The sequence below is a fragment of the Anguilla anguilla genome, chromosome 15 (genome assembly GCF_013347855.1).
Source record: "Anguilla anguilla isolate fAngAng1 chromosome 15, fAngAng1.pri, whole genome shotgun sequence".
Taxonomy (NCBI): domain Eukaryota; kingdom Metazoa; phylum Chordata; class Actinopteri; order Anguilliformes; family Anguillidae; genus Anguilla; species Anguilla anguilla.
The window spans coordinates 19,337,196-19,362,254 of NC_049215.1; the positions used below are offsets into that span (position 1 = coordinate 19,337,196).

The 25,059-nt window shown below is 47.0% G+C and overlaps 1 protein-coding gene across 1 annotated transcript in view; it reads right to left on the reverse strand.

Annotated features, from left to right (window-relative positions):
- LOC118214068 (E3 ubiquitin-protein ligase SH3RF3-like) overlaps positions 1-25,059 on the reverse strand; it is a 113,156-nt gene that overhangs the window by 21,907 nt on the left and 66,190 nt on the right. Inside the window, exons 2-3 of the mRNA XM_035393545.1 lie at positions 15,904-16,179; positions 10,772-10,867 (exon numbers count right to left, since the gene is read on the reverse strand). Of these exons, the coding sequence (XP_035249436.1) occupies positions 10,772-10,867; positions 15,904-16,179 (372 nt within the window). The remainder of the gene's footprint in view (positions 1-10,771; positions 10,868-15,903; positions 16,180-25,059) is intronic.

The following is a 25,059-nucleotide window of genomic DNA, read 5'->3' on the forward strand; positions in this document are numbered from 1 at the left end:
TATTTTATTTTAAAGCCGCTCAGAACTGACGCATTTCTACGGACAGCGTGTTCACAGTCACGCCATGAGCCTCTGCGGTGGACGCAGACCTCCCGGCTTTTCCTGTTGCGAGGCATTTATCAGGCCTCCCCTGGCCAGTTATCAAGTACAGCTTGTCACCTGACTTCACTTAAAACGCTACAGCTACGGAATGGCTCTGAAACTGGCTAATAGAATCATAACCCTGAACCCAGAGGGCTTATATGAATGTCATGAATGCATAATTCAAGTCCTGAGCTGAATACGGAGCCGCGCAGCTGCGCCGAGACAGACAAGCGTCTGGGGAATTTCATTTTACCACCCTCACCCCTACCCGTGAGCATACACACCCAGCCTCATCTTCCTGCTCAAATGACAAACAGAAAGCTCCTTCACCTAATTTACAGAAAATGGTATTCACATCTAACCCAGGTGAGAGCACATTAGCAACACACATACCGTACAGCATTAACTTCTGTGCGGAGAATTAACCTCAACTAACTAATAATAAAAGGCGCTAACAGAACACAATCATGTGAACGGACCGGGATAATACAATAAAGGGTCAAAGTTCAGCAGGTCTGCTCTGATGAAGCAGTCCTGCTGCTGCTCGTAGTTTCTCAAATGCTGCAGCCATAGCAACATGACGATAAAAAGGGAAACCAGAGACATCAAAGGAAGCATCTTCAAGCACAGGCAGAGCGTGTGCAGGGCAGGCTTCTAATGAGAGACAAACAACCTGGATTCTTTGTGTGTTCCCAGTCGAGCATTTAATACAGAAAGGGTTCCGCAGGACCAGCAGGCGCACAAACAGGCATGCCAGAGGAGTGCAGTTTTTTTCTGCTTTGAGCGGGAAGACAACAAGGCCTGTGCTGTCCTTGAATGTGCTCCCCTCTGCGTCAACCTACGCTGCAATAGACCAAAGAGCTCATTCAGAATGTGTCTTTGATCAGGGTGTGTGTGTTTATAAGAAAGCACATTACTCATAGCAGAAAAAATATATCATTGAAAGTGTTCCTCTGTTTTTTTAAACTACAATAACATGTTTCTGAAAAATTTGAAATTATGGAAGAAATGCCAAGAGAAATGAAAATGTCAAATCTGAAAATACGTCTTTTAGGGAGCCACTAAGCAAGACACGACTGACATTTCCAGCAAATTTCCGCTGCAATTTCACGCAAACTATATCAGACATGAATGCAAAATGTATTTCCCAGCTGGTGACAGTAATGAGAACAGGGAAAAACACACACCCATTTCAATGCTATGATAAACTGTGTGTGTACAGAACATTATTAAATATGTGCTCATTCTAGGAACACCATTTATTATATAAATTGAAGATCTAGGATGATTCAAAAGGGCTTCAAGTTCATTAAGAATTTGAAGCATTGATTTCTTAGCCCATTATGGGTAATCCACACACTTCGTTTTGCAATTTTACAAATGGGTCATTGACTTCACAGTGCAATGGAGTCTCCCTGTGAACATCTGCCATTCTAAAAGGTAACAGATTCAGCAGAAATCTTCTTGGGAAATATTCTTAAATATCAAAGTTAAACAACAAAAGCAAAAACAAAACAGCATTAGCCAGTCATGTTATTTGCTATTTGCATCTAGGATTATATAATTTTTACATTTAAAAAAAATATAATTTTAAGTGCAAATTGTACAACCTTGGGAAGGCGCTCAGTGGGTTGGTGCGAATGCTGACCGCTAAGACTGAAAGACTGATTTGCACGGCATCCTGCTTGGCACAAGCCACACACAGGTGTGCAGTCGACCGGCCATGTCAAAGTATCAGACAGCTTTCAAATGCTATAAATAAGAAATGAGCGACCAGTCATTGATCGACTGACTGGTTTTTAATTTGGCCAATACGCCGTGGCAATATTAGACATAAAAATGTGAGCCAAATTCAAGCCCCGCATTGGAGCATTTCAAACATCGTTACTCCGCTCGTGTGAAAATGAGACATTAAACAGCCTGACATTTTCAGAAAGAGCACGAAGACAGCCATTAAGCGAGTGATTTTTTTGGTATGATACAAAACATATAAATAAATGAATAAATAAATAAATAAAATTTTAAAAAACCTGACATACACTGAAATTATTTACGTAATTACAAAATAGATTGACTGGTCAGCCGAACAACGTATGGACCTGGAATTAACATAAGCAATTATGTCTTCTCAAGCTCCCAATTATACAATATGTAGATTGTCATTATTAATATCACTGATTCAAAAAGGTGCTTAGAATGTCACCTCCAATATATTTAAATTGACTTTTTTCTCTCTCTGTGGAATATCTCCCCTGCTGAACCTTTCCAAGCAAAAGGCTGTGATCAGCAATGACAACACGACTGGAACGTGCCTTGCAATCTGACTTTACTTACCTCAGCCACTCATAACTAAAACTGCTCTGTAACCACAATTATGACAGCTAATGCCTACCATAAGCTACATGACTTTTTCTGTGATTTTGCAGTCGCAGAGAAATTTTCAATATCAGACATCAAAATCACCAGAAATCTTTTAAAAAGGCTGTCATTAAACCCGACTTCGGTTGTCTGAAACTTGACAAGATAAGAATGTAAGAGTGTATCTATTTTAAGTTAAAAAGTTATTTCCATTGTGGTCCTCATTTGGCTGAAGAAGAGTGTAACTCCGTGGGGAGTGTGGCCCATTCACCCCATCGGGGTTCTCCACGGGTTTATCAGCTGCCTGGTACAGTATGTACCCAGCACTGCGCTGACCACAGAGCTGACCTGGCCTGAACACCTCACGACTCTGCTTTCAGAGCTGTTCCATTATTTGAATATGTGTTGAAATGTGTTATGTATTCTAAGACTAAAAACCACCCCCTTCGCTTCCTTTGACAATCTGATAGCTAACCCTTCCTCTGCAACCACACCAATGATAGCTAAGGCTGCTTTAACCACATGTTTGATATACAAATGTGTTGTTACCATGGTTCTCATAAATAGACAGTATGATATATCAACACTTCTTTTAGTTTACTTAATAAGAATACCTCTGACAATAGGATACACAGTAACTAATACTCTGGCAAATAACTCTGCTTCCAAGAGCATCAGGAATAACTGGCTGATGCATGAGGTCATGACTGCAATTGTGCGGTCTTTCACCAAAGGAAACAAGCGTCATTTAATTACAACCATTCCAGACACACCACTGTGATAGAAAATCACAGACTCATTCAGTGTAATGCCAGCGTAACACTGTCATTAGCTTTGCGGTTAAATTTCTCTGCTATTGCACTGGAGCTCTTCCTTCCTCAAATTTACAGCATGGCAAACCTGTTATGAATTCTCCTTGTTTTTCTTCTCTAATGCTGTCGGTGAAACGCTCAGTGATGGTCCCTTTGCAAGGGCGGCGTTAGGGATTGACTGAATGGGGACAAGCTCAGCGGGAAGGGTTGCACTGTGCTCAGCACTTTGAGTGTTCAGCAAATGACACATCTTCTACCCAGACCAGCCTGCTCAACGTTACACAGGTATCTTCAACAATTTTTTCCTGAATGTTCTCCAACTTAACTACAAATGCAGCAGAACCAACAGGACAAGCTGTTAGACTCTCCTACACACACTTTCAAACAGGACACGCTCTCCACTCTCCTACAGTACACTGTATGACAGCTTGCCTGGTACCCTCAGGATTCACAGTCACATTTAAATACATATTATATGTACTTGACTACCTGTTGGGCTTATTGGTTGGGTGCTCAGCCAGTAGGATTCTACCCTGCAGCACACCCTGGCAACCGCAGGAGAGAAGAGCATCAGCATCCACCCGCCATCTGCACCGACATCTTCACCCAGCTCTCACATGACATCTGCCAGCGAATCCTGATAAAGCCCTTTTCCCATCTGCTTCTCCTTCTCCCTCTCCCTCATTTAAGTGTGTACACTGGGACGCTGTCCATTCGGTGGGTTACAGCAATCACAACGGGAAAAAAAAAAAACATTTAATGTGCATTTTCCTTATGAAAGGCCTATGAAATACAAATAAGTCGGGAAGCCATTACTTAGAGTACTTCTGCTTTGTGTGACAGGGGTCTCTAGGGGGGCTTCATACAGATCTCATTGGGGCTCCCATTTAAGGTAGCCACGCTTCTGATGCTATGTTAGTGACTGCCAATTTGCATATTAATAGACGCATTAAAAGGAACCAAATTACAAGTAAAACAGTGCTGATGTTTTGGCCCTCTGGTGACAAAGGAATGCATCTCCGGGGACGGACAGGAAGGGGCCCATATTTTCAGAAGGTCAGACACAGCGTTATACACTCATACATATTCATGCAATTACAGGCCAAAAAACACAGCAAGCAGCCACAAAATATCTGATCTGCCAATACAGGGCTAGAGTGCTGCATACTACAGTGGATATGCTCCCATACTACAGTGGATATGCTCCCATACTGCAGTGGATATGCTCCCATACTACAGTGGATGTGCTCCCATACTACAGTGGATATGTTCCCATACTGCAGTGGATATGCTCCCATACTACAGTGGATATGCTCCCATACTACAGTGGATATGCTCCCATACTACAGTGGATATGCTCCCATACTACAGTGGATGTGCTCCCATACTACAGTGGATATGCTCCCATACTGCAGTGGATATGCTCCCATACTACAGTGGATATGCTCCCATACTACAGTGGGTATGCTCCCATACTACAGTGGGTATGCTCCCATACTACAGTGGATGTGCTCCCATACTACAGTGGATATGCTCCCATACTACAGTGGATATTCTCCTGTACTGCAGTGGATATGCTCCCATACTACAGTGGGTATGCTCCCACACTGCAGTGGATATGCTCCCACACTACAGATATGCTATGTTAGTAATCATGTGTGATAACATGGTGGATAATACCATCTCACTTTTCATAGATAATTTTATCTCAATGGGAAAACGTGGTTAAATGAAGGATCGATTAAACAGTGTTGATGACAAATTAAGGCAAACTCGCACTGGTGAAGTGTTCTGGCCTGGGGTTTCGGATCACCGCACGATTATCATTTCCTACCCGTCAGAATTCCCCAAACGGACGGTGCAAACTGCCAGCGACGGACCGCGCGTCTGTGTTTGTTATTCAGGAGGAGCGGAGATCCTGCCCTCTCGCCCCGGTCTGATGGGCACTGGAGCGTCCCACAGCCCAGAGGGCATCTCAATCGATCGCTCGGAGCCATAAAGACATTCGTCCGGTCAGACGGATCACCTGCGACAGCCACAAACCTCAAAACAAGCGGCAGTCAGTGTCACAGTGTATCGAGCTGAAACAAAGACGTTATTGACAACCAACGGGGGGCAATGAAGCCCACAAATCTTACATTGCCAACCCATCACACCCATGATTACAGGCAGAAACACAGCAAAGATGTGAGACGAGCCCAGATCCGCTTCTCTCTGTGTGGAACTCCACACTTAGCGAGAGACACCGATGATGAAAAGAATGACACTATATCTTAATGACAGAGACTGAAGGAAACCGAATGCACGGTCACGACAAATCAATTTCTACCTAATGCAAGTAGTAACAGCCATTGTTGTTTCTTCAAAGTCCGTCTGGTATGGAGTGCCTGCTCGCTTCTTGCTGCTCAAATCACACCTTTGCCACTTAGCAAAGCAACCCATGACTTCATCATTTCAACTGTAATCTTTTTTTTTTTAAATGCATTGATATAACTTTAGTAACACTTCTCAAGCTTAAGTCCTGTACCATTTGGCAATTAGGACAATTAGAGACGGCCCAAATTGACTGTAATTAGGGTCTGCTTACTCTGTGTGACCATGCCTCTGCCTCTAGGGGGGTTCGCCTCCCACTGTTACTTCCCACAGCAACAGTGACTTTCTATTCGGCCTTTACCGATGCAGACCGGTCACATGGGAACTCATTAGGACACAGCTGAACTTTTAAACCTGATGTGTAATGCCATAAGTGCAGGCCAGAGAGAAGTGGAGAGGAAGGGTATCCAGAACTCCAGTAATCAAACACCCTGATTATCCCTGATAACAAAGACCTCATCTGCATGGTAACCATGCAAGAGGGAGACGGCATAGACCGGCTGCAAAATGGCAGCTGAGAAACATAACAAAACCCCAGCGGAATGCACACGGGAGTACCTCTGACACACGGAAACAGCGTGAGAAATATAAGTGCGTGCCACTAGATGATATTTATTCCTGCTCGTTGTACGGGAAGGTGTAAATCTTCTCCATGTGGAAGCCGAAGGAAGGATTGTTCTCGGCAGTTCTTGAGGGTGTGGTCCTTCCAGCACGAGGCCAGGGTCTGTCACGGGACGCGTAAGCGTTGCTCCGCGAACCAGACAACGTTTGTCACGTTGTTTTATTTATCGCCCCCCGTATGAAACACGGTTTTAATCTGCTCCAACAGCAGCCCCGCCACGTACTCGACTAGCTGGAAGCCCACTGCAACATGCAGTACATGGAGTTGTTGTTTCCTGCTCATTGACCCCATGAGAACACTCGCAGTGTTGATATTTTTCATAACATAAAAGTACCAAACTGTAACCGGTTTGACTACTCTGTGGATGAAGCACACAAATTAAGCTTAGCTGAAAAGTCTCCACACAGCTAGAGGATTACAAAATAAAAAAACCTCTCTCACCACTGCCCTCCAGCAAAGTGGCAATGCTTCAGGAGATGTGTTGATACTTGATATGTTTACCTATTTTTCAGAATAGAATCAATACCGAACACTGATTACAGTATGCTTTATTAAAAAACTTGTTTTTCATATTGAAAGTTAATGCTTATTTGATTGAATTAATGCTTTTTTTTATTGTTATGCCCAAAAGGATTAAATACCTAATATTATTTCATTTTATCATTCCAAAGCAAAGCTGGCTCATTGCGAAACCGACGGTGCTTCAGGGAAACAGTGCTCTGGAACAGGAGCCTGGCGGCGCACTCTGAGCCGGCAGCGGCCCAGGCTCCCACACCTGCCGACGTGCAGAGACCTGGCGGGGTGAGGCAGCGGGGCGTGGCGGCGCGGCGCGGAGAGGAACCTCCTCCGGCAGCGTGACCGGAATGCGAGCGGGAAGGAGCGCGCGCGGCGAGAGCTCGGCCTCACCTGCAGGAGGACTCCCGCCCCCGGCCCGCCGCGCCGGGATTAAGCAGGATTGAAAAGCTAGTGACACGGAACTGAACTCCGCCGCCGGAATCTCAATGAGGCCTGGGTCGCGAGGCGGGGGGGGGAGAGAGAGAGACGCGGGTCTTTCCACGACTCGCCCTGCTGCCCCCCCCCCCCCCCCCCCCGCCCCCCGCCCACAACCGCATCCTTTAAACACCTGCCAAATTCTGATAAAACTGCACTTCAAAACAAAGACAAAGAAATTCTCAATAGGGCAGTAAAAAGTCTTCTTTATGCTGGACTCAGGTTGCTATGTTTCTCTTCAATTGTTTTTATGGTAATTACTTTCTGGGGATAAAAGGGTTTCACTAAGACAGAGAGCAAAGTGAAAAGTTTAATTAATTTGCCCCAAATGGCTGAGCCTGCTCTCTACGCAAACAAATTTACATTTGTACTAATGCAAGTGACATTTCACTGAAGGTGAAGGTGACTGTGCTGCACACTGTAAAAGAAAACAAACTGTTTATCTTAAACAAATAAAAGAGACAGCAAAATGTATGAAGCCACAATGCATCAAGAGCTTAGACAGGCAGAATGGCCTGTTCTCATCATACAGCCTAACCTTGCATTCTTATAATACACAAAACAGACACGCAGAAAGAACACAGAGTGGCAGCGTATTAATTCCCCCTCCCTCCTATAACCCATTAACCCCCCTTTCAAACAACCCGTGGAATAATTATATATCCTAAAAAGATTAAGACTGACAGACCAGAGACCTCTAATTAGCTTTGATTCATTAGATCAACATGAGAGAGGAGCTGAGGAGAGACAATCCGAGCCCCGCCCGCCCGCCCCTCCGCTGCAGTCCAGCTGGGGCACACCCCAATTCTGCACTCAGGACTGGCCACGCCCACCCATTAGCCCACCTCGGGGAGGCCACCTCTGAACCACATGACCCCAGCCTGCCTGGCCCCAGCCAATGGCCCAGTGAGTTCCACATTACCAACCCCCCCACCCCACCCTCACCCAAAAAAAAACTCCAGTGTTAGGAGACTATTGGAAGTGGAGGCTTAATTATAGAGCTTTCTCTGTCTAATAGCCCCCTCCCCCCCACACTCCACACTTCTGTATGCCTCTGCACACTGCTGACAAAGGCAAATCTTCCCCGTAGCCAAATTACAGCTACCCTTTACCCTGAAGTGTGACACGTAATTAAAGCTAAACATTACCAGCTTTGACCCCAGAGCATTGCGGTCAGAATGATCAATTATAATTTGCCTGACACAATCCATATTAATTATGCAAAAGTACATTCATTTCTTCTCCCCTCCTCTCATCATTTCATAAACACGCTAATTATGCTAGCAGCCGCACCCGGGTTGCACCAGTCCATGTTCCAGTTTACCTGACTGACTCCTGTCGACCGGTCAGCGCTAGGGCGTAACTTCAAAAACTTGGACCGTTATATGGCATTCCCTCACTACTACAGCCTCCTCATTCCCTTGCTCCTAGTCTGAAATAAAGGCGTCGGCCATCTTCAGGGATGTCCCAATTGTCTCCAATTGTCTGTAACAATTTTTATAATTTAACAGTGCGCCTTTTGAAAATTATGGGGAAAAAATATAATTTACATTACCTAGAAATAACATATTTCATAGATATCTTACAACTTGTTAATAACTGAAGGTAAAATAAAAAAGCTATGCACAATAATAGCATTACCATTTGGCACAAATACACAGTACATTTGTACACACTCCCATTTATAACTGCAAATGAATATGTATGGTGTTGGCATTTCTGCAAAGTAAATGGATCTATTTGATGTGATTAAAGCCATCTAGCTGACAAACAAGCAGGGCTTAAGTGAATTTAATTTAAAATACAATTGAGTTGCAAAGGGCAATAAAACAGCTATAGAGACAGCAACCCGACAAATAATTTGTAGCTGGCAGAGGTTTAGGCCCTTGCTTTCAGGTGCCCTGGCACACAAGGTCCAGCACTACAACACCACTGCCCCTGCTGCACAGACAGGCCACAATGCTTTCATACATTAACCACTGATTCAGTTCAGTTCAGGCACCTTTTTCCGATCTGCATATCATTTGGATGGACTGATAATGGACATGTGATCAGATTGACAAATTCACATAACAGCACATTGCAGAGACCTGCACAATGAAGAGGTTTCCACAAGCACAAAGACTACAAACACCCAAAGGACTGAGTCAGCAGTTTCTGCAGCTCATGTGAATACCTATGCAATTCAAACTCAGCTTGATGAAGGATATATGTTGGTACCCGTGCCAGTGTACATGGCTCGAAAAAATGTTTTTGCACCAAACCCCACACTGCATTGTCTCAAACCACACTCTCTGCATGGTCCCAGTCCATTTACTGCCTGTGCGAAACACGGTTTGCAGTCTTCCAGTCAGATTTGCCACAAGCCCCCGATGTTATTACCATTAAAAACACTGCCATCAATTTCTCTCTCTGTGGATTCATGATTTAAATGACCAAATTTTGCCAGTAATTTCAAATATACTCCAGTAGGATTTCATTCAATACCACGTGTCAGTCAGACCTATGGTAAGTGCTGGTGGAAAAGTACAACAGCATCACCCCACTCAGGATATCGCCTTGTGACCTTTTACCTTTTGATTTATGACCCTGTTCAGACAGCAAGACACTTAAATATAGTGCAGAACACACACAGCTGTAGGGTTAATTAAACAGGGTGAATACAAACTGATGTATCTATATATTAAAAAAACGTGGAAATAAACTACATTAGATGTAAATGGAACTGTTTATTTTCAGTTTTGTATGAACCCATAGTCACGCTCCAGTCCATTTCAACCCCTCATTTGCTGTTGGATCCCTACTGGGTTTATGGTTGTGCAAACACATTGGCCCGTCCCTGTACAAACCCACCCCTCCGGACCCCCCTCCCCTCGGAGCTACTTCACAGCAGCCTCCACTCCTTCACCCCCCTCCATCTCTCACCTCCCCACTTTCCTAAACACAGCCCTGACCTCATCACCCTTCCTCTCCACCCCATGCACCCGTCCTCCCCTCTACCACTCTCTACGCTCCTCCCTGTGCGTCTCCATTCTACATCTCTCCCCTCACCCCCCCTACCCCCCAACGCCTCTCCCTCCCAACACCACCCACTCAGCTCCACTTTTTCCTTTCCGGACCTCCATCTTTCCTGACATGATTCCACTAACAGGGTACGACAGGTCAAAGCAGAGCTTTATGAGTTCTATAAAAGGCCTGTTCTGTAAGCGGGACACCCTTCCCCAGAAAACTGTTTTTCTCGCACTATCCCGTCACTGGAACCCATAACTCTTCCGAACAGTTTCAAAGCCTCTGGTGCAGTGTTTAACCCCTCCCCCTCACCACACACACACACACACGCACACACACACATGAGCACACACACACATAGACACTCACACACACACGCACACACACACACACACACACACACACACACATGAGCACACACACATAGACACACACACACACACAAATGCACACACACACACACATAGACACACACACAAATGCGCACACAGGCACACACATATGCACAAAATAGGACTCTTACCTCCACATATAAAATCGGAAAAATTCCAATTTTATCTCCCAGCATTCCCTCTGCCCAGTTGTCGTCCACTCTCCGAATCACGGTCAGAATTTCATCCTGCAGAAAGAAATAAATAGATAAATCTCTCACTCAATTACCGCCAAAGTTATGAGGAAAGTCAAGTGCCTTTCTCATAAAATCAATCAATGTTACTATTTATTAGCCATCTATATTGAAATTCAAAGCATGTTAATATGGCATAAGAGTGGCAGTCATTAAGTCTGTGAAATTTCACTTTTATACACTTGGATGGTGAGTTACACTGCAGTATAGCCCCGCTGATTTATTACATGAAGAGGAGCATCACGTTCCACTTCATTGTGTTCACAAGATCCATGAAATGAGTTGAGATTTTTCCTTTACAGACTACCATAAAATGATAATAAACCCATATTTCTTCACAGTCTAAGGTGAGTCCCTTAAAAACAGGAGGGACCACAGACCTGTCGTACTGTAGGAACGTGAGGACGACCGTGAACCGCACGCCTCCTGTGTCAGGGGTGGGAACAGATCAACTCGCTGACACAGGAAGAGGGAACATGTGAACAGGAAGTAGGAAGTGTGAGTAGTCTAAATCCAGGGCTTGGCATAGAGAAGAAGCTAAGGTACATTAGTTAATGTCTTTCCATGAGACATCCTATAAGTGTGGAATATACTTTCTCAACACTTTCATTTAAAAATGCATGTACGCCCATATACACACACCCACACACAAGTATAATGTGAATCACGGTTCTTTACCTTTGTACTATCGATCAAAAATACTCTAGAGAGCCATACACTTAGAGAATTCATAATCAAGTACCGGTCAAAGATGATCTAATGCCTGCTCTTCAGACAGAATGCTGCTCAGCCTGACCCTGACATTATTCACAGAACAGGGAGCACGAGCTGCGGCCCTGACACTGAATCAGACAATGCGCTGGTCAGTAGCCTCTGACTCCCCTGTGATTAGTGGTTTAATCAATGCGCTGGGCTACGCTGGTCGAGGCACGGAGAGACCATACAGGTGTGGAAGAGAGGTGCCATGGCACAAAGGCATGGAGAATGGTTATGTGATAAGCCAAAAGAACTGAGGAAATTAGTTTTCTTGTGAAGTTACAATTATTGATAAATCGGTCTCCTACAGGAGGTGTGCAAAACACTTTTCTGAGGATTTATTTTTTTAGATTATAACCCTACTTTACACAGAAATGAGCAGTAGTTCTGGTCCCAGGTGATGTGTAACAGGAATATGGAAGCAAATGGTATGGAGTAAGAAAACAGACCAACAGTGTGGCCTCAGAATGAATCTAGGAGCCACCCCCCCACCCCCGCACTCCCCCCTGCTGGCCAAAAGGGCCTGCCGCTAATGACACGCCTGGGGAGGGCTGGGATTTCAGTAATTGACCCATCTGCTGTGAAAGGACCCCCACCCCTCAGTGTGGGATTAAGGGTTGGCAGAGGGCTGTCTCCCTGCTAAATTCATTACACAGGCGCTGGGTCCATGGGGGTGGGCCGGGGGGGAGGTTGGGGGGGGCAAAAGGTTGGCTCCTCCGCTCCTTGATTGGCGGGGGGATATGGTGGGGGCCTAACACATAGGGGAGAGGGAGAGCGGGGGGGGGGGGGAGTACCAGAGTAAGGAAGGCGTTTCGCTCACGAGGCACAATAATGATGCATTTTTCACCGACTTGACCCTCTCCTCTTTCCAACCACGAAGAAGAAGCAACCACGAAGAAGATAATCACCCTGCCATTCCCACAGGGGCGAGAACAGCCACTGGTACCACCCCTTAAAAATAAATAAAAAAATAAAATAAATAAATGAAGGAATTGGACACTGATGTGTCTCTCCTCTCGGCCAGGCCAGAAGCACGCTGGGTCCAGCTGGCCGCGCTCCACTGGGTCGGGTTTCAGCGTGGAGAGGGAGGGTCACTGTGTCAGCTCAATTCCCTCACTGTAAATCCTGTTCAGGGGGCTGTGTGCCTTCAGTGCCAAGATGCAACCCAAGAGCTGGGTATTAAGTATAAGTAAGTGAATGTGCTTCCCTGTTGCTATATCATTTTTATATAGTCAGGGTCAGTGGTTTAGCTACTACCAGCGGTGGAACAAAAATGTAACAGGTGTTTCAGTTTACAGACCTGATTCAGCAGGTTATGTGACATTTGATGCAAATGTAAACTGTTCTGCAATAAAGTAACTGTTAAGCAAGTTTTATGCTTTCCCTTCTGACCTGACAAGGAAAAGCTCGGTAATGGCGCTTGAGCTTAGTCTAATTCCCCAGAAGAGAGGAACCACCCTGCTGCCACACACCGTGAGCAGCTTCCCTGTGCTTCAAGGACAGTTTCTCTGACCTGCTCTGTTCTGGTGAACTCCAGCCCAGTGCCACCATTTCCTTTTGAAGAATGCACAAGAAAAACAGCGAGCTTGGTGTTTTAGTCACCGCTCCCTGTGACACGGGACGCAGGAACTCTTCAGACTCAACAGCTCCGTTGTGTTTGGAGAAGCGCGGTGAGCAGAAGCACGGTGAGCAGAAACGCGGTGAGCAGAAACACAGCGACTCTCTTCCAGGTGAAGAAGGGACCAGTCAGGGAAACAAATTAAGTTTTGACTGCAGCGAGGCGAAGCGATGCACGCCTCTGTTCTCCCCCGCCCAGGAGAGACGCGGCGCTGGGGGGGGAAGGGGGGGGCGCGGGAGAGGCGGGAGCAGACATCTTCCGCGCCAGCGAACTCGATCTGTCCACAGCCAGCTCCGTCTCCACATAATTACACACATTATGCAGCTGCCCCGACTACCTGGGAACAGCCTCGCTGAATGCTTAATGCACTCTGGGTATCGCTGTCATACTCGGAGCGATTTGAAAGAAGATGAAAAGGCATTCTGCTCGGGCTTTTGTCCGCAAAGACTGCCGCGCGTAATTATCCCCTCATCTCAGCGCTGCGATCTTTTCTTGTTCTGGCAAAAAAAAAAAAAAAAAGTCTCAAAATTAAAATCAAGCGCGCCGTCTTGACAAATATCGGCGCAGCGAGGATAACGACCGGCCATTGTTCAGAGGCGGGCGGGTTGTTACGAAATGCCCCGTTCCGAAGAAGAACAGGAAAAACATTTGATTAAATAAATGCACTCCGCAAAAGACAATGTTTTTAAAGTGACATTAAGAACAAAGAAGCGGAATAAAGCGTGGAAATTCACCCGCACTCGGGCACGCGCGCGAGACCAATGAGGAGTACATGGCGCAGAACTACTGCATACACACACAGCTTTATTACAGACCAGCTCAGCACTCAGCTGGTCTTAACGGCGCTTATTCTAATGTTATTTATAGCCAGTGTCAGATGCCTACCTTGTCAGAACGTTGGCTTGAAAATAAATGGGAGACAACAGGCACTAGCTTAGAGACCCTAATGCTCTATACCTGGGAGGAAAGGATTGGGACAAAATGTTGATCATTAAACTATCTACATACTGTATTACAGGCTCGGACTGGCACCTCAATTTGAGACTTTTTAAATATTTCACCAGGAGACCGCTATTCAATTACTCTTTACTTCCATCAGCACTGACACACTTGTTAATAAAAAAAGCAAAATGTCTCGGTTTGTTCTGTCTCATCAATATTTATGAAGGAAAGACAAAGAACCCTGCATAAAATAACAAGATAACGAAATTACATTGCTGACAAGTGGGAGAGAAAGCTTATCTCTTTGCAGCAACCCCTGCAAAAAAGAAAGTGGGCTTAAGGTTTGCTCCTGGGAGTCACAGAACACTCAATTAGTATTTAATACAAATGTACAAACTAATAGCCTACAAACGAGGTGGAGTGGCTAATTAATAACATGTTCCACATTAGCAATGGATACTTGGAAATTTCTGAAGAAGCACAAATCTGAATAACATTGTAACAGGTTTTTTTTGGTGATTTACGGTACCATGTGACTGAGTCTGGAGTACACTGTCCAAGATGAGTTTGTAACTGTGCAGCATTCACTGAATTCTGGAACTGCTGTACACAGTGGAATACGGGTGATAACAAGCACACGTATTTTAATTTAACAGGTTTAACCTACGCTTTTCCAGAGATGATAAATATTATACAAATTTCTATCTATTTAAATGTTTATGTGTTAGCAAAGCGAAAAAAAATCACAATAACTGACTGCCGGCAGGGGCTACAATATTAACAGAATGCCATCTGTCACAGTCTCTGGAAGAAAACCCTCCTTTTGATGCTAACTTTGTTATGCCAGAATAACAACATTTACAACTGAGTGTTTTATTTAAGAGACAGATCTCAGCAGATTGCCGTTGTTTTGAAAGGTGGAGAATTACTGAAACATAATGCTTCATGTTGAGAATAAAAAGCTCTGAGACGGAATGCGGGATCTCGGACAATGAGATTAGCAAACTGACGAGCGCTTTGATGTGAGCCACTGTGTGTAAATTAAACTGGCTGCTCCCCTAATGAAGCTGTAATGAGAACAGGGCTCAAGGTGAAAACAGAGTCTACTGTTGGAGTGAGAGAGAGCGAGAGAGAAAGGGGGGAGAGACAGAGAGAAAATGGGGGAGGGAGGGAGAGACAGAGGGGGGAGAGAGACAGAGAGAGGTGGGGAGAGAGAAAGAGAGACAGATGGGGGGCAGTAGCAGAGTGTTTCAGAGTACAGAAGAAATGTGGTTCCACAACTATGGCTACAAGGAAAAAGAAAGAGAAGAGAGGAAAAGGTGGACAGCTTATAAAGCTTATACATGTTCTTTGGTCTTCATTTATATTTGTAGTTTTTGTCGCTGTGCTGTATGGTTTGGCAAATTTAAAAATAAGCCTATTATGTCAGCAATGCATTACAGAATTAAGAGAGAGACAGAGGCAGAGAGAGAGAGAGGGTAAGAAAAAGAGAGAAAGAGGGTGTGAAGGAGAGAGATGGAGAGAGAGGCAGAGAGAAGCTCGGCGGCTGACTGCATCCTTCTGAGAATGAGAGCAGGGGAGTTTGAACGAGTACACCAACATCCATATTATTGATTCAGCTAAAAAAAAAAAAAAAGTGCTGGCTGTCTTCATAAATGCCAGGCCTCCTGCCTGTGACAGAGTCCATAGTCAGCAAACAGGCTTGACTGATTACCTTGGTGAAAGTCAGGCAGTCCTTGTCCTGGTCCTTGTCCTTCATCTCAAAGTCATACAGGGCCTTGCCCTGGGGTGGGGTCTGGGACAGGGGCTTGATGCACTGGATGTAGCTGGCGGGCAGGAAGCCATGGCTGCCATTCAGCTCCCCGTGGTACCAGTTCTCATCCACCTTGCGGCGCAGGATGATGATGTCACCCTTATTGAACTTGAGGTCACCTGGTTCCTTGCCCTCATAGCTGTAGAGAGCTTTCCCACAGGGCAGCTGGGGAACATTCTGGAAAGAAAAAAGAAAAATAAAACATCACATACAGTCCCTCAGTGCCATAATTATAGGTTTGCTGAAGCCCAGCATTCCCATCAGTGCGAGTAGTGTGAGCTGAGGTGAATTTATGTGAGGAAATTTTATCCTGCAACTGGAATGTTAATTTTGCCCTGAAACCATGACATCACCACTGCAACCACATCTGCGTTGCCAAGGGCTACAGCACAGATTACAATACATTCAGTTATGGGATATTTCCCTTCACAAGACTTTATATTTAGGCATTTAGCAGGCTCTTATCCAGGGTGCATACAAAATGCATACAGGAAGGTTCAGGCAATGAAGAGCGAATGCCGGATCATTAGGGCCACAACAGATAGTAATACCTGTTAAAACCTAACATATTAAGGAGCAGTAAATACGTAAACCTAAAACATAAAGTCAAGCACCACAGTAGGGTTCAAGAGCGAAACTGAGATGGCAGCGCTTCAACTAGCAAATGGGTGTGAGGTCACAGTTTTAGAAACAGCATAGGCGGGGCTAGTAATGTCAAAAAACATGCAAAGTTCAAAATGAGGTGAGCCGAGATGCCATTTAAACAGGCGTGTTTTCAGTCTGCCAGAAGGCAGACATTGGCTATGGCTAAAGTGGTTTGGGGGAAAAAATGACGCTTGGCTATGCTGCCCTGACTACACAAAAGCTCATTCCACCACTGGGGGAGAAAGGGGGGAGACCCCTTTAGTTTTAGGGAGGAAACAAATAGGCTACCAGAGGGTGCAGAGGAGCGCTCTGGCAGGAGGGGACGGTCTGATAACATATCACAGGTGCTGCTCCTCAGGCTTTTCTTTCCCTCTCGCACATGCAAACACACACACACACACACACACACACACATGCACACACACACACACACACATGCACATGCAAACACACACACACACACACACACACACACATGCACACATACGCTATTCATAAGGGCATCAGTCCTGGGGTACAGGCTTCTGCTGCACGCTCTGGCCTGCTGTTCCCCGCAGTGACACAGCAGGCTTGCAGTGCTGAAGCTCGGGAGCTCCTCTGTCTGTGGGGGCTGAAGGCCCCTGAGACGGTGCATCAAGGCTACATGATGCCGGCCACAGGAACCCACACAGGCACTGATCTCTAGAGCCTGATAGAGGAGGGAGCAGGGGAAACGCAGTGGGGGAAAGACTGAGAAAGCCCTGCACAAACTCTGCACTGGTGCATTCAGTCAAAGGCCAGAGAACACTGAAATAATGCGGGGGGGGTGGGCAAGGAAAGAATATTTACATGAGCGAATACGTGAGCCACAGCACCCACGCTGCTTAGAAGACCATGGCAGGACATGAGGACCATTACCGCTGTTCAATGAAAGCAGAGCATTATGGGCCCGACGACGCCTGTGAGGAAACCCTCTGGTAACGCGCGTGTGCTGGAGCACGCATATTAGCTGGTGCGAGTATGTGCTTCCAGCTGTATCATGTAAAAGCAACAGGTTCACTATAAAGCAGTTAGCAGATGTGCATATGAAATGTAGAGTCCAGGGGGGCTATGGGGATGTGGCCTGGGTTTTAGTACGCGGCTGGCAGGGTGTGGAAAGCCCAGCGTCCAATTGGCCGACACAGCAACCCGTCCTGCCCGCACACCTCCACTTCCTGCCTCACCTGCTCGACTCAGCCACAGGCGGCTTGTAGCTCATAAAAAATGAAATGCAGCCTTTCGCTAAAAAACAAAAAAAGACCCACAGCGTGTGACTCTTCATTATATATTTATGACAGCAAGGAGAGACAGAGAGAGCGACAGAGAGAAGAGATGGAGAGATGTGGGGGAGTGGGTAGGCAAGGGGATGTGTACTAGCAGAGGGAGGTGAAAAGTTTGGAAGAGGGAAAGAAAGAGAAGGAAAGAGACAGGGGGAGGGAGAGAAAAAAGGAACTGGAGAGGCAAAAAGAGAGAAGAAGGAACAGGGGAGAGAGAGGGAGGGAGAAGGAGAGAGGGAAGGGGGTAGAGAGAGAGAGAGAGAACGCAGCAGCCAGGATGACAGATTATCAGCAGAGGAAGCTAGCACACACCCATCCAGTGGCTCATTGCACACGCATCATGATGCTTTAATGTGTAGCATATTTGTTTGGGATTCTATTAGAACCGCTTCACAGGAGAAGGTGCTTTCCTGAGGGGGGGGGGGGGGTATAATGTTGACACATGGCCAGAGATAGACGGGTTAGGGGGGGAAAAAAGCAGTTTGACCCTTCAGTGTCAATGGTGCCCTTCATTCCCCTATTGGCTGGCTCCTACCACACCAAAATCATAGGTCTTCGCCGCCCGTGGTTTCCGCAGAATTCTGACGCACACTTTGGTTCCGTCACGGTGGATTGCGAGTATATGAGCCGTGATCGTTACGCCAAGTGTCATTCACGATATCGGTCACTTACAGGGCAGGTCGATCGTTCCAATCACAGGCCAGCGAAAATAAGATTTGCCAATGTGATTGGTGGAAATGATAGAGCTTCAATCCGGCACACAATTACAGAACAATTTACAGCTGTAATTAGAGCTTGACAAAGTAATTCATGTCTGGAGTGTCATTTCAGGCTGAAACACCCCACCTGCCACACAACACACACTGGCCCCCACTGCTCTCTCCCCCCTCTCTCAGACTCCGTGAGCAGGAGGTGCACTTCGAGACCCAACCACACCACTGCGTGAGGGTGCCCTCCTCAGACCATCCTTATTTCGTTTCCATAAACAGCTACCGTCTCATTTAAAGGCTAATTTCAATATACCTTCAATGGGTTTTTATTGTCCTTTCAATTCTCTGGAGCTTTTAAACAGGCAGAACATTTTTACAATGCTTATGCAGCAGTATCGATTCTGTTTTTATGCATTTTTTATCATAAAACTTCCCAATTTCTTCCCCACGTTGGACTAGGAAATTGCGATGGTGGTGACACCGCTGTGCCACCGGTGTGCAAGGAGGGTCACGGCTGTACCGGGCACGCCCCTCTGACGCGCTCCTCTGACACGCTCACGCGCGAGCCAGTGACCGCGCTGCAGTCTGCAGTCTTCACGCTGACCGTGCCACGCACGCCGCCCCCGCCATAGGGAGCGACTGCAAACCCAGCGGGAGATGAGTCATCCCCAGCCACGCCGCGCACTTCAGAGAAGGGCCGTCTCGGCGCGCTTTAACCTTTCATAAACGGACACCTGCCGCCGGCCGTCAGATAAGCGCTCTACACTGAGCCAGCGGCCTCCTTCTGAGAGGGGAGGCAGAGAGGGTGTGCGTGCGCTAGCGTGCGCTTGTATGTGCGCCTGTATGTGTGCTTGTGGGTCTGTATGTGCGCCTGTATGTGTGCCTGTATGTGTGCCTGTATGTGTGCCTGTATGTGTGCCTGTATGTGTGCCTGTATGTGTGTGCCTGTATGTGTGTGCCTGTATGTGCGCCTGTATGTGTGCCTGTATGTGCGCCTGTATGTGTGGGCCTGTATGTGCGCTTGTATGTGCGCCTGTGGGCCTGTATGTGTGCCTGTATGTGTGGGCCTGTATGTGTGCCTGTATGTGCGCCTGTATGTGTGTGCCTGTATGTGCGCCTGTATGTGTGGGCCTGTATGTGCGCTTGTATGTGCGCCTGTGGGCCTGTATGTGTGCCTGTATGTGTGCCTGTATGTGTGCCTGTATGTGTGCCTGTATGTGGGCCTGTATGTGTGCCTGTATGTGCGCCTGTACGTGTGCCTGTATGTGTGTGCCTGTATGTGCGCCTGTATGTGTGCGCCTGTATGTGCGCCTGTATGTGTGTGCCTGTATGTGTGCCTGTATGTGTGTGCCTGTATGTGTGTGCCTGTATGTGTGCCTGTATGTGGGCCTGTATGTGTGCCTGTATGTGTGCCTGTATGTGTGCCTGTATGTGTGCCTGTATGTGGGCCTGTATGTGTGCCTGTATGTGCGCCTGTACGTGTGCCTGTATGTGTGTGCCTGTATGTGCGCCTGTATGTGTGCGCCTGTATGTGCGCCTGTATGTGTGTGCCTGTATGTGTGCCTGTATGTGTGTGCCTGTATGTGTGCCTGTATGTGTGTGCCTGTATGTGTGCCTGTATGTGGGCCTGTATGTGTGCCTGTATGTGTGCCTGTATGTGTGCCTGTATGTGGGCCTGTATGTGTGCCTGTATGTGCGCCTGTACGTGTGCCTGTATGTGTGTGCCTGTATGTGCGCCTGTATGTGTGCGCCTGTATGTGCGCCTGTATGTGTGTGCCTGTATGTGCGCCTGTATGTGTGCGCCTGTATGTGGGCCTGTATGTGTGGGCCTGTACGTGTGCCTGTATGTGTGTGCCTGTATGTGTGCCTGTATGTGTGCCTGTATGTGTGCCTGTATGTGTGCCTGTATGTGTGGGCCTGTATGTGTGCCTGTATGTGCGCCTGTATGTGTGCCTGTATGTGTGCGCTTGTATGTGCGCCTGTATGTGCACCTGTATGTGTGCCTGTATGTGTGCCTGTATGTGTGCCTGTATGTGCGCCTGTATGTGTGCGCCTGTATGTGTGCGCCTGTATGTGTGCGCCTGTATGTGTGCCTGTATGTGTGCCTGTATGTGCGCCTGTATGTGGGCCTGTATGTGGGCCTGTATGTGCGCCTGTATGTGGGCCTGTATGTGTGCCTGTATGTGTGCCTGTATGTGCGCCTGTATGTGGGCCTGTATGTGTGCCTGTATGTGTGTGCCTGTATGTGTGCGCCTGTATGTGTGCGCCTGTATGTGTGCGCCTGTATGTGCGCCTGTATGTGTGCGCTTGTATGTGCGCCTGTATGTGTGCGCCTGTATGTGGGCCTGTATGTGTGCGCCTGTATGTGGGCCTGTATGTGTGCCTGTATGTGCGCCTGTACGTGTGCGCTTGTGCGCGTCTGCTCAGCGGGGTCAGGGAGTGGGTGCTGGTGAAAAGGGCAGAGAGGGAGCGCGGTGATGGGCTGCGGCGTTTAGCCACACAGCGCGCTACGCTCAGCGGCTCGTATCCGCAGGGTGCCTTTTCCCCCTCATGCCCACTCAATTCATCACCTGCTCCCATGTGCCAGGCACGGGGACCTTCTCTCTCCAACACTCACCATCGTCCTTGGAGGAGAAAAATAATAACAAACTTGCCATTTACCGTAATCTTATTGCCATAGTTACAGAGTTGATGACACGTGGGACTGGCCCTGACACTCAGATATCATCGTTTAGCGTCCGAGCCGTACGGGGGCTGGGCCCCCATCACCAACTTGTTACTGTCACTACGAACAAAGAAAGCTCTGGTTAAATAATGATGTTTCAAACTGTTAAATTAATCTGCAATGAAGGCTCACGCAACGGTGTTTAAGACACACATCTACCTGCTAGCCCCAGTGTCACTGAAATACAAAGCTCCATTCATTTCATTCACTCTCAGCCAGTGGGATCCTGACTGGAAGCAATTTCAGGCCCTTCCAGTGGCCCTGTATGCAGAGCATAATTACACTGCATTCTCTATCTTTATTTATAATGAGAGGAGATGCTAGTCATTACCCTACAAGATAAAAGAACTGTCCCCATTGACGGAGAGAAGGAACGTGCGAGAACGCTCATCTGAAGAATGTATATACCTCGTGTGGCAATCTCCCTCCCGCTACACAAAGCACCCTTAACTGTAATTATTTGAAACGGTTGCGTGTAATGGCATTTCACACTAACAGTCACTACCGCCGCGTTACCTGCCCATGCTGGTGTGTCTAAAGCTTATGTTCTGCCCTTTCATTAGCTTGGAGCATGGGAAGGGAGATGGGAGATGTGTGTGTGTGTGTGTGTGTGTGTGTGTGTGTGTGTGTGTTGTGTGTATGCATTTATGTGCATACAGTACGTGCAGGTGTGTGTCTGTGAGAGTGTTTGTACGCATGTGTGTTTGCGTGTATATGCACGTGTGAATGTGTATATGTGCATGCCGGGTTGGGGGAAGGCCAGATGAACACTGCAGATCGTGACTCCTCTCTGGGGTGTGTGTGTGTCTGTGTGTGTCTGTGTGTGTTTGTGCGCATGTGTGTTTGCCTGTACATGCCCGTGTGAGTGTGTGTACGTGCATGCTGGGTTGGGGGAGGGCCGCACACTGCGGATAGTAACCCCTCTCTAGGGTGTGTGTGTGTGTGTGTGTGTGTGTGTGTGCATGCGTGTATATGCACGTGTAAGAGTGAGTGTGTGTACGTGCATGCTGGGTTGGGGGAGGGCCGCACACTGCGGATAGTAACCCCTCTCTGGGGGGTGTGTGTGTGTGTGTGTGTGTGCGTGTATATGCATGTGTAAGTGTGAGTGTGTGTACGTGCATGCTGGGTTGGGGGAGGGCCGCACACTGCGGATAGTAACCCCTCTCTGGGGGGTGTGTGTGTGTGTGTGTGTGTGTATGTGTGTGTGTGTGTGTGTATGCGTGTATATGCACGTGTAAGTGTGAGTGTGTGTACGTGCATGCTGGGTTGGGGGAGGGCCGCACACTGCGGATAGTAACCCCTCTCTGGGGTGTGTGTGTTATTCAGCTAGTGGGGCAGATTGGTTTCTGAACATGTCAGCACATCCAGCCCTCTGCAGCCCACAGCAGCTGCCCAGCCATGCAAATCTTAGGTATAACTCACAATCAATTAATAACACATGGCTATCACACTCAGGGCAATTAACCCTGCTTAATACAGAGCACCTGAGACTGCAGCCACATTCCTTAATCCACATTCCTAGTGCAATGACGGCTACATTCACACACACACTCATGCATGCGCGTATGCACGCACGCACGCACACACACACGCACACACACGCACACACGCACGCACGCATGCACGCACATTCTGAGTAACCTAACAATAATCTTACAAGACAGGAGATGCTGAAATACAAAACACTCAAATATCTAATTTAATTTTAAAAAGATGATCTACATCCTGCCCTCCTGTAGTGGTTCAGCTAAAGTAATGACTGGTAAATTCTCCCTTGTGGATGTTCAATATGCATAAGTGCAGTAACATTCCTGCTAACAGTAGAGCTCCACGTTGTAAAATGTTTAATCTCAGGAGATGGGAGAGTGCATAAATCGTCCTTGTGTAGTCATCCTCTTTGCTGAGGAAATGCTCTTACGTCTTACAGGTGAGAATACGCAAGCCTGGCCTCTCATCCAGCTAATTATGGTGCTCACACCTACACCTAGCCCAGCTGTCTGAACAGCAGTCTGCTTTAAAGTAAGCATTTCATTTGCACTTCATTAGAACAAAAAAAGTGTGGATGACAGCCAAGAGAAAAGGCTGTTGTTTTTTCCTTTTGTAACTAAAAGGAAGAGCCTTGTTACTACAGACTCGGTTCAGTGTTAGCCTGAGTGTCTAATTAAAGCAGATCACCACCAAGCACATCTGGGTTCCCCAATCCTGACCTCCTGCATTTCCGGAACTTCTGAAAGACTCTTCCACATACAGCAACAGACAATGTGCAAATGGCACAACTGGCATGGCGGGCAGTCAGTGACAAAGACTTCCTGACACATTAGTGCCGACCTGCATAACTACAGCGGTGTCCTCACTTGTAATTCACACCAGTTTTCCGGATCACCACGATCGATGATTTCTCCATAGGAAGCTAAATGCAAAGGCAGGTACCAAGCCAATGGCAAGGCTAAACTCAGCGTTACATACGGTTTGGGAAGCAGCTGATTGGAGGATAGCTGCTGCGATTCACTAGAGAGCCCTCTGTCACATCACTAAAAACCCTTCAACAACGTTCACCAAGCTGATCGCTGCAGTCACACTCATCACAGTACACTGTGTACACTGTGCATATGAAACTCCAATTATCCCTTTTCAGCCTTCTGAAATGAGCCGAAAACTCAGATCCTTTTGATTTAGGCTAAACCTGCCCTTCCCTCTCCTCTCTCCCAGTAATCTCCATTAAAACTGTTATAAATACCCACAAAAAAGAAAGGGGAATGCAGGCTGTACCTGTTAACAGCATAGAGAGATTCAGATTCAGAGCAGCACTGGTGAGAATGGCTCTGTCAGAAAAACAGAAAGTGTGACGAATGCCCAGGGGTGAGCTCAAGTAAATTAGGCGTAGAAACAAGAGAAGAGTGTGGAAAAGCAAATTACCGTTCAAACAAATTAATTAATATATTAATGCCAGACTGAAAAGATGAAGTTTTACGCAGGATTTACACCAATCATCATGCAAGACAGAACCAGAGTGACCACACTGACCAATGAAGGAGCACAACCCATAAAATGAATGCAACTGATTACTAATAGGCCTACAACATTAAGCAAAATTCCTGTTTCTATTTCTTACTGCACAGACGCTCATCACCGCTACGGCATGAGTGATGTTAATATGATGCCACACATCTGGATTGTGCTCAAGATGAGCTCAAACCCTGACAGCAGTCAAGCTGCTACCCGTGCCACTTAGCTATCTGTGTACAGGCAATGCTCCCAGTGCAACCCAACACTGCTCCATCTCAGTGACAGCAGGAGAGATGCCTCAAAAAACAAACAGAAGACACAGTAAGCATAAAAATCAACTTGTTATTTGCATATTAGCGCTGTCAGCAACTTCAGATTCAAATTCTTTACCGGCGTGACTTCAATGCACTGCTGATTGGCTGGAACCTGGGTATAGCTGTGGGGTGGAGTCACAGATTCAGAGAAGGCAGCGCTGATTGGCTGGAGCCAGGGTGCGGGGTCGGGGTCAACGGGCAGTGCAGCAGCTGCTTCCAATCAGGGCTCTCAGCGGGCAGTCTCCCAGGAGGGGTCGCAGGGCGGCCAATTTCAGGCTGCAGTCGGCCACCACGCTGAGCTAATGACGACGCCGCGCGAATCTGTGGACTCACCCGTCGGCTCACCCCTGGAAGCGTCTCCC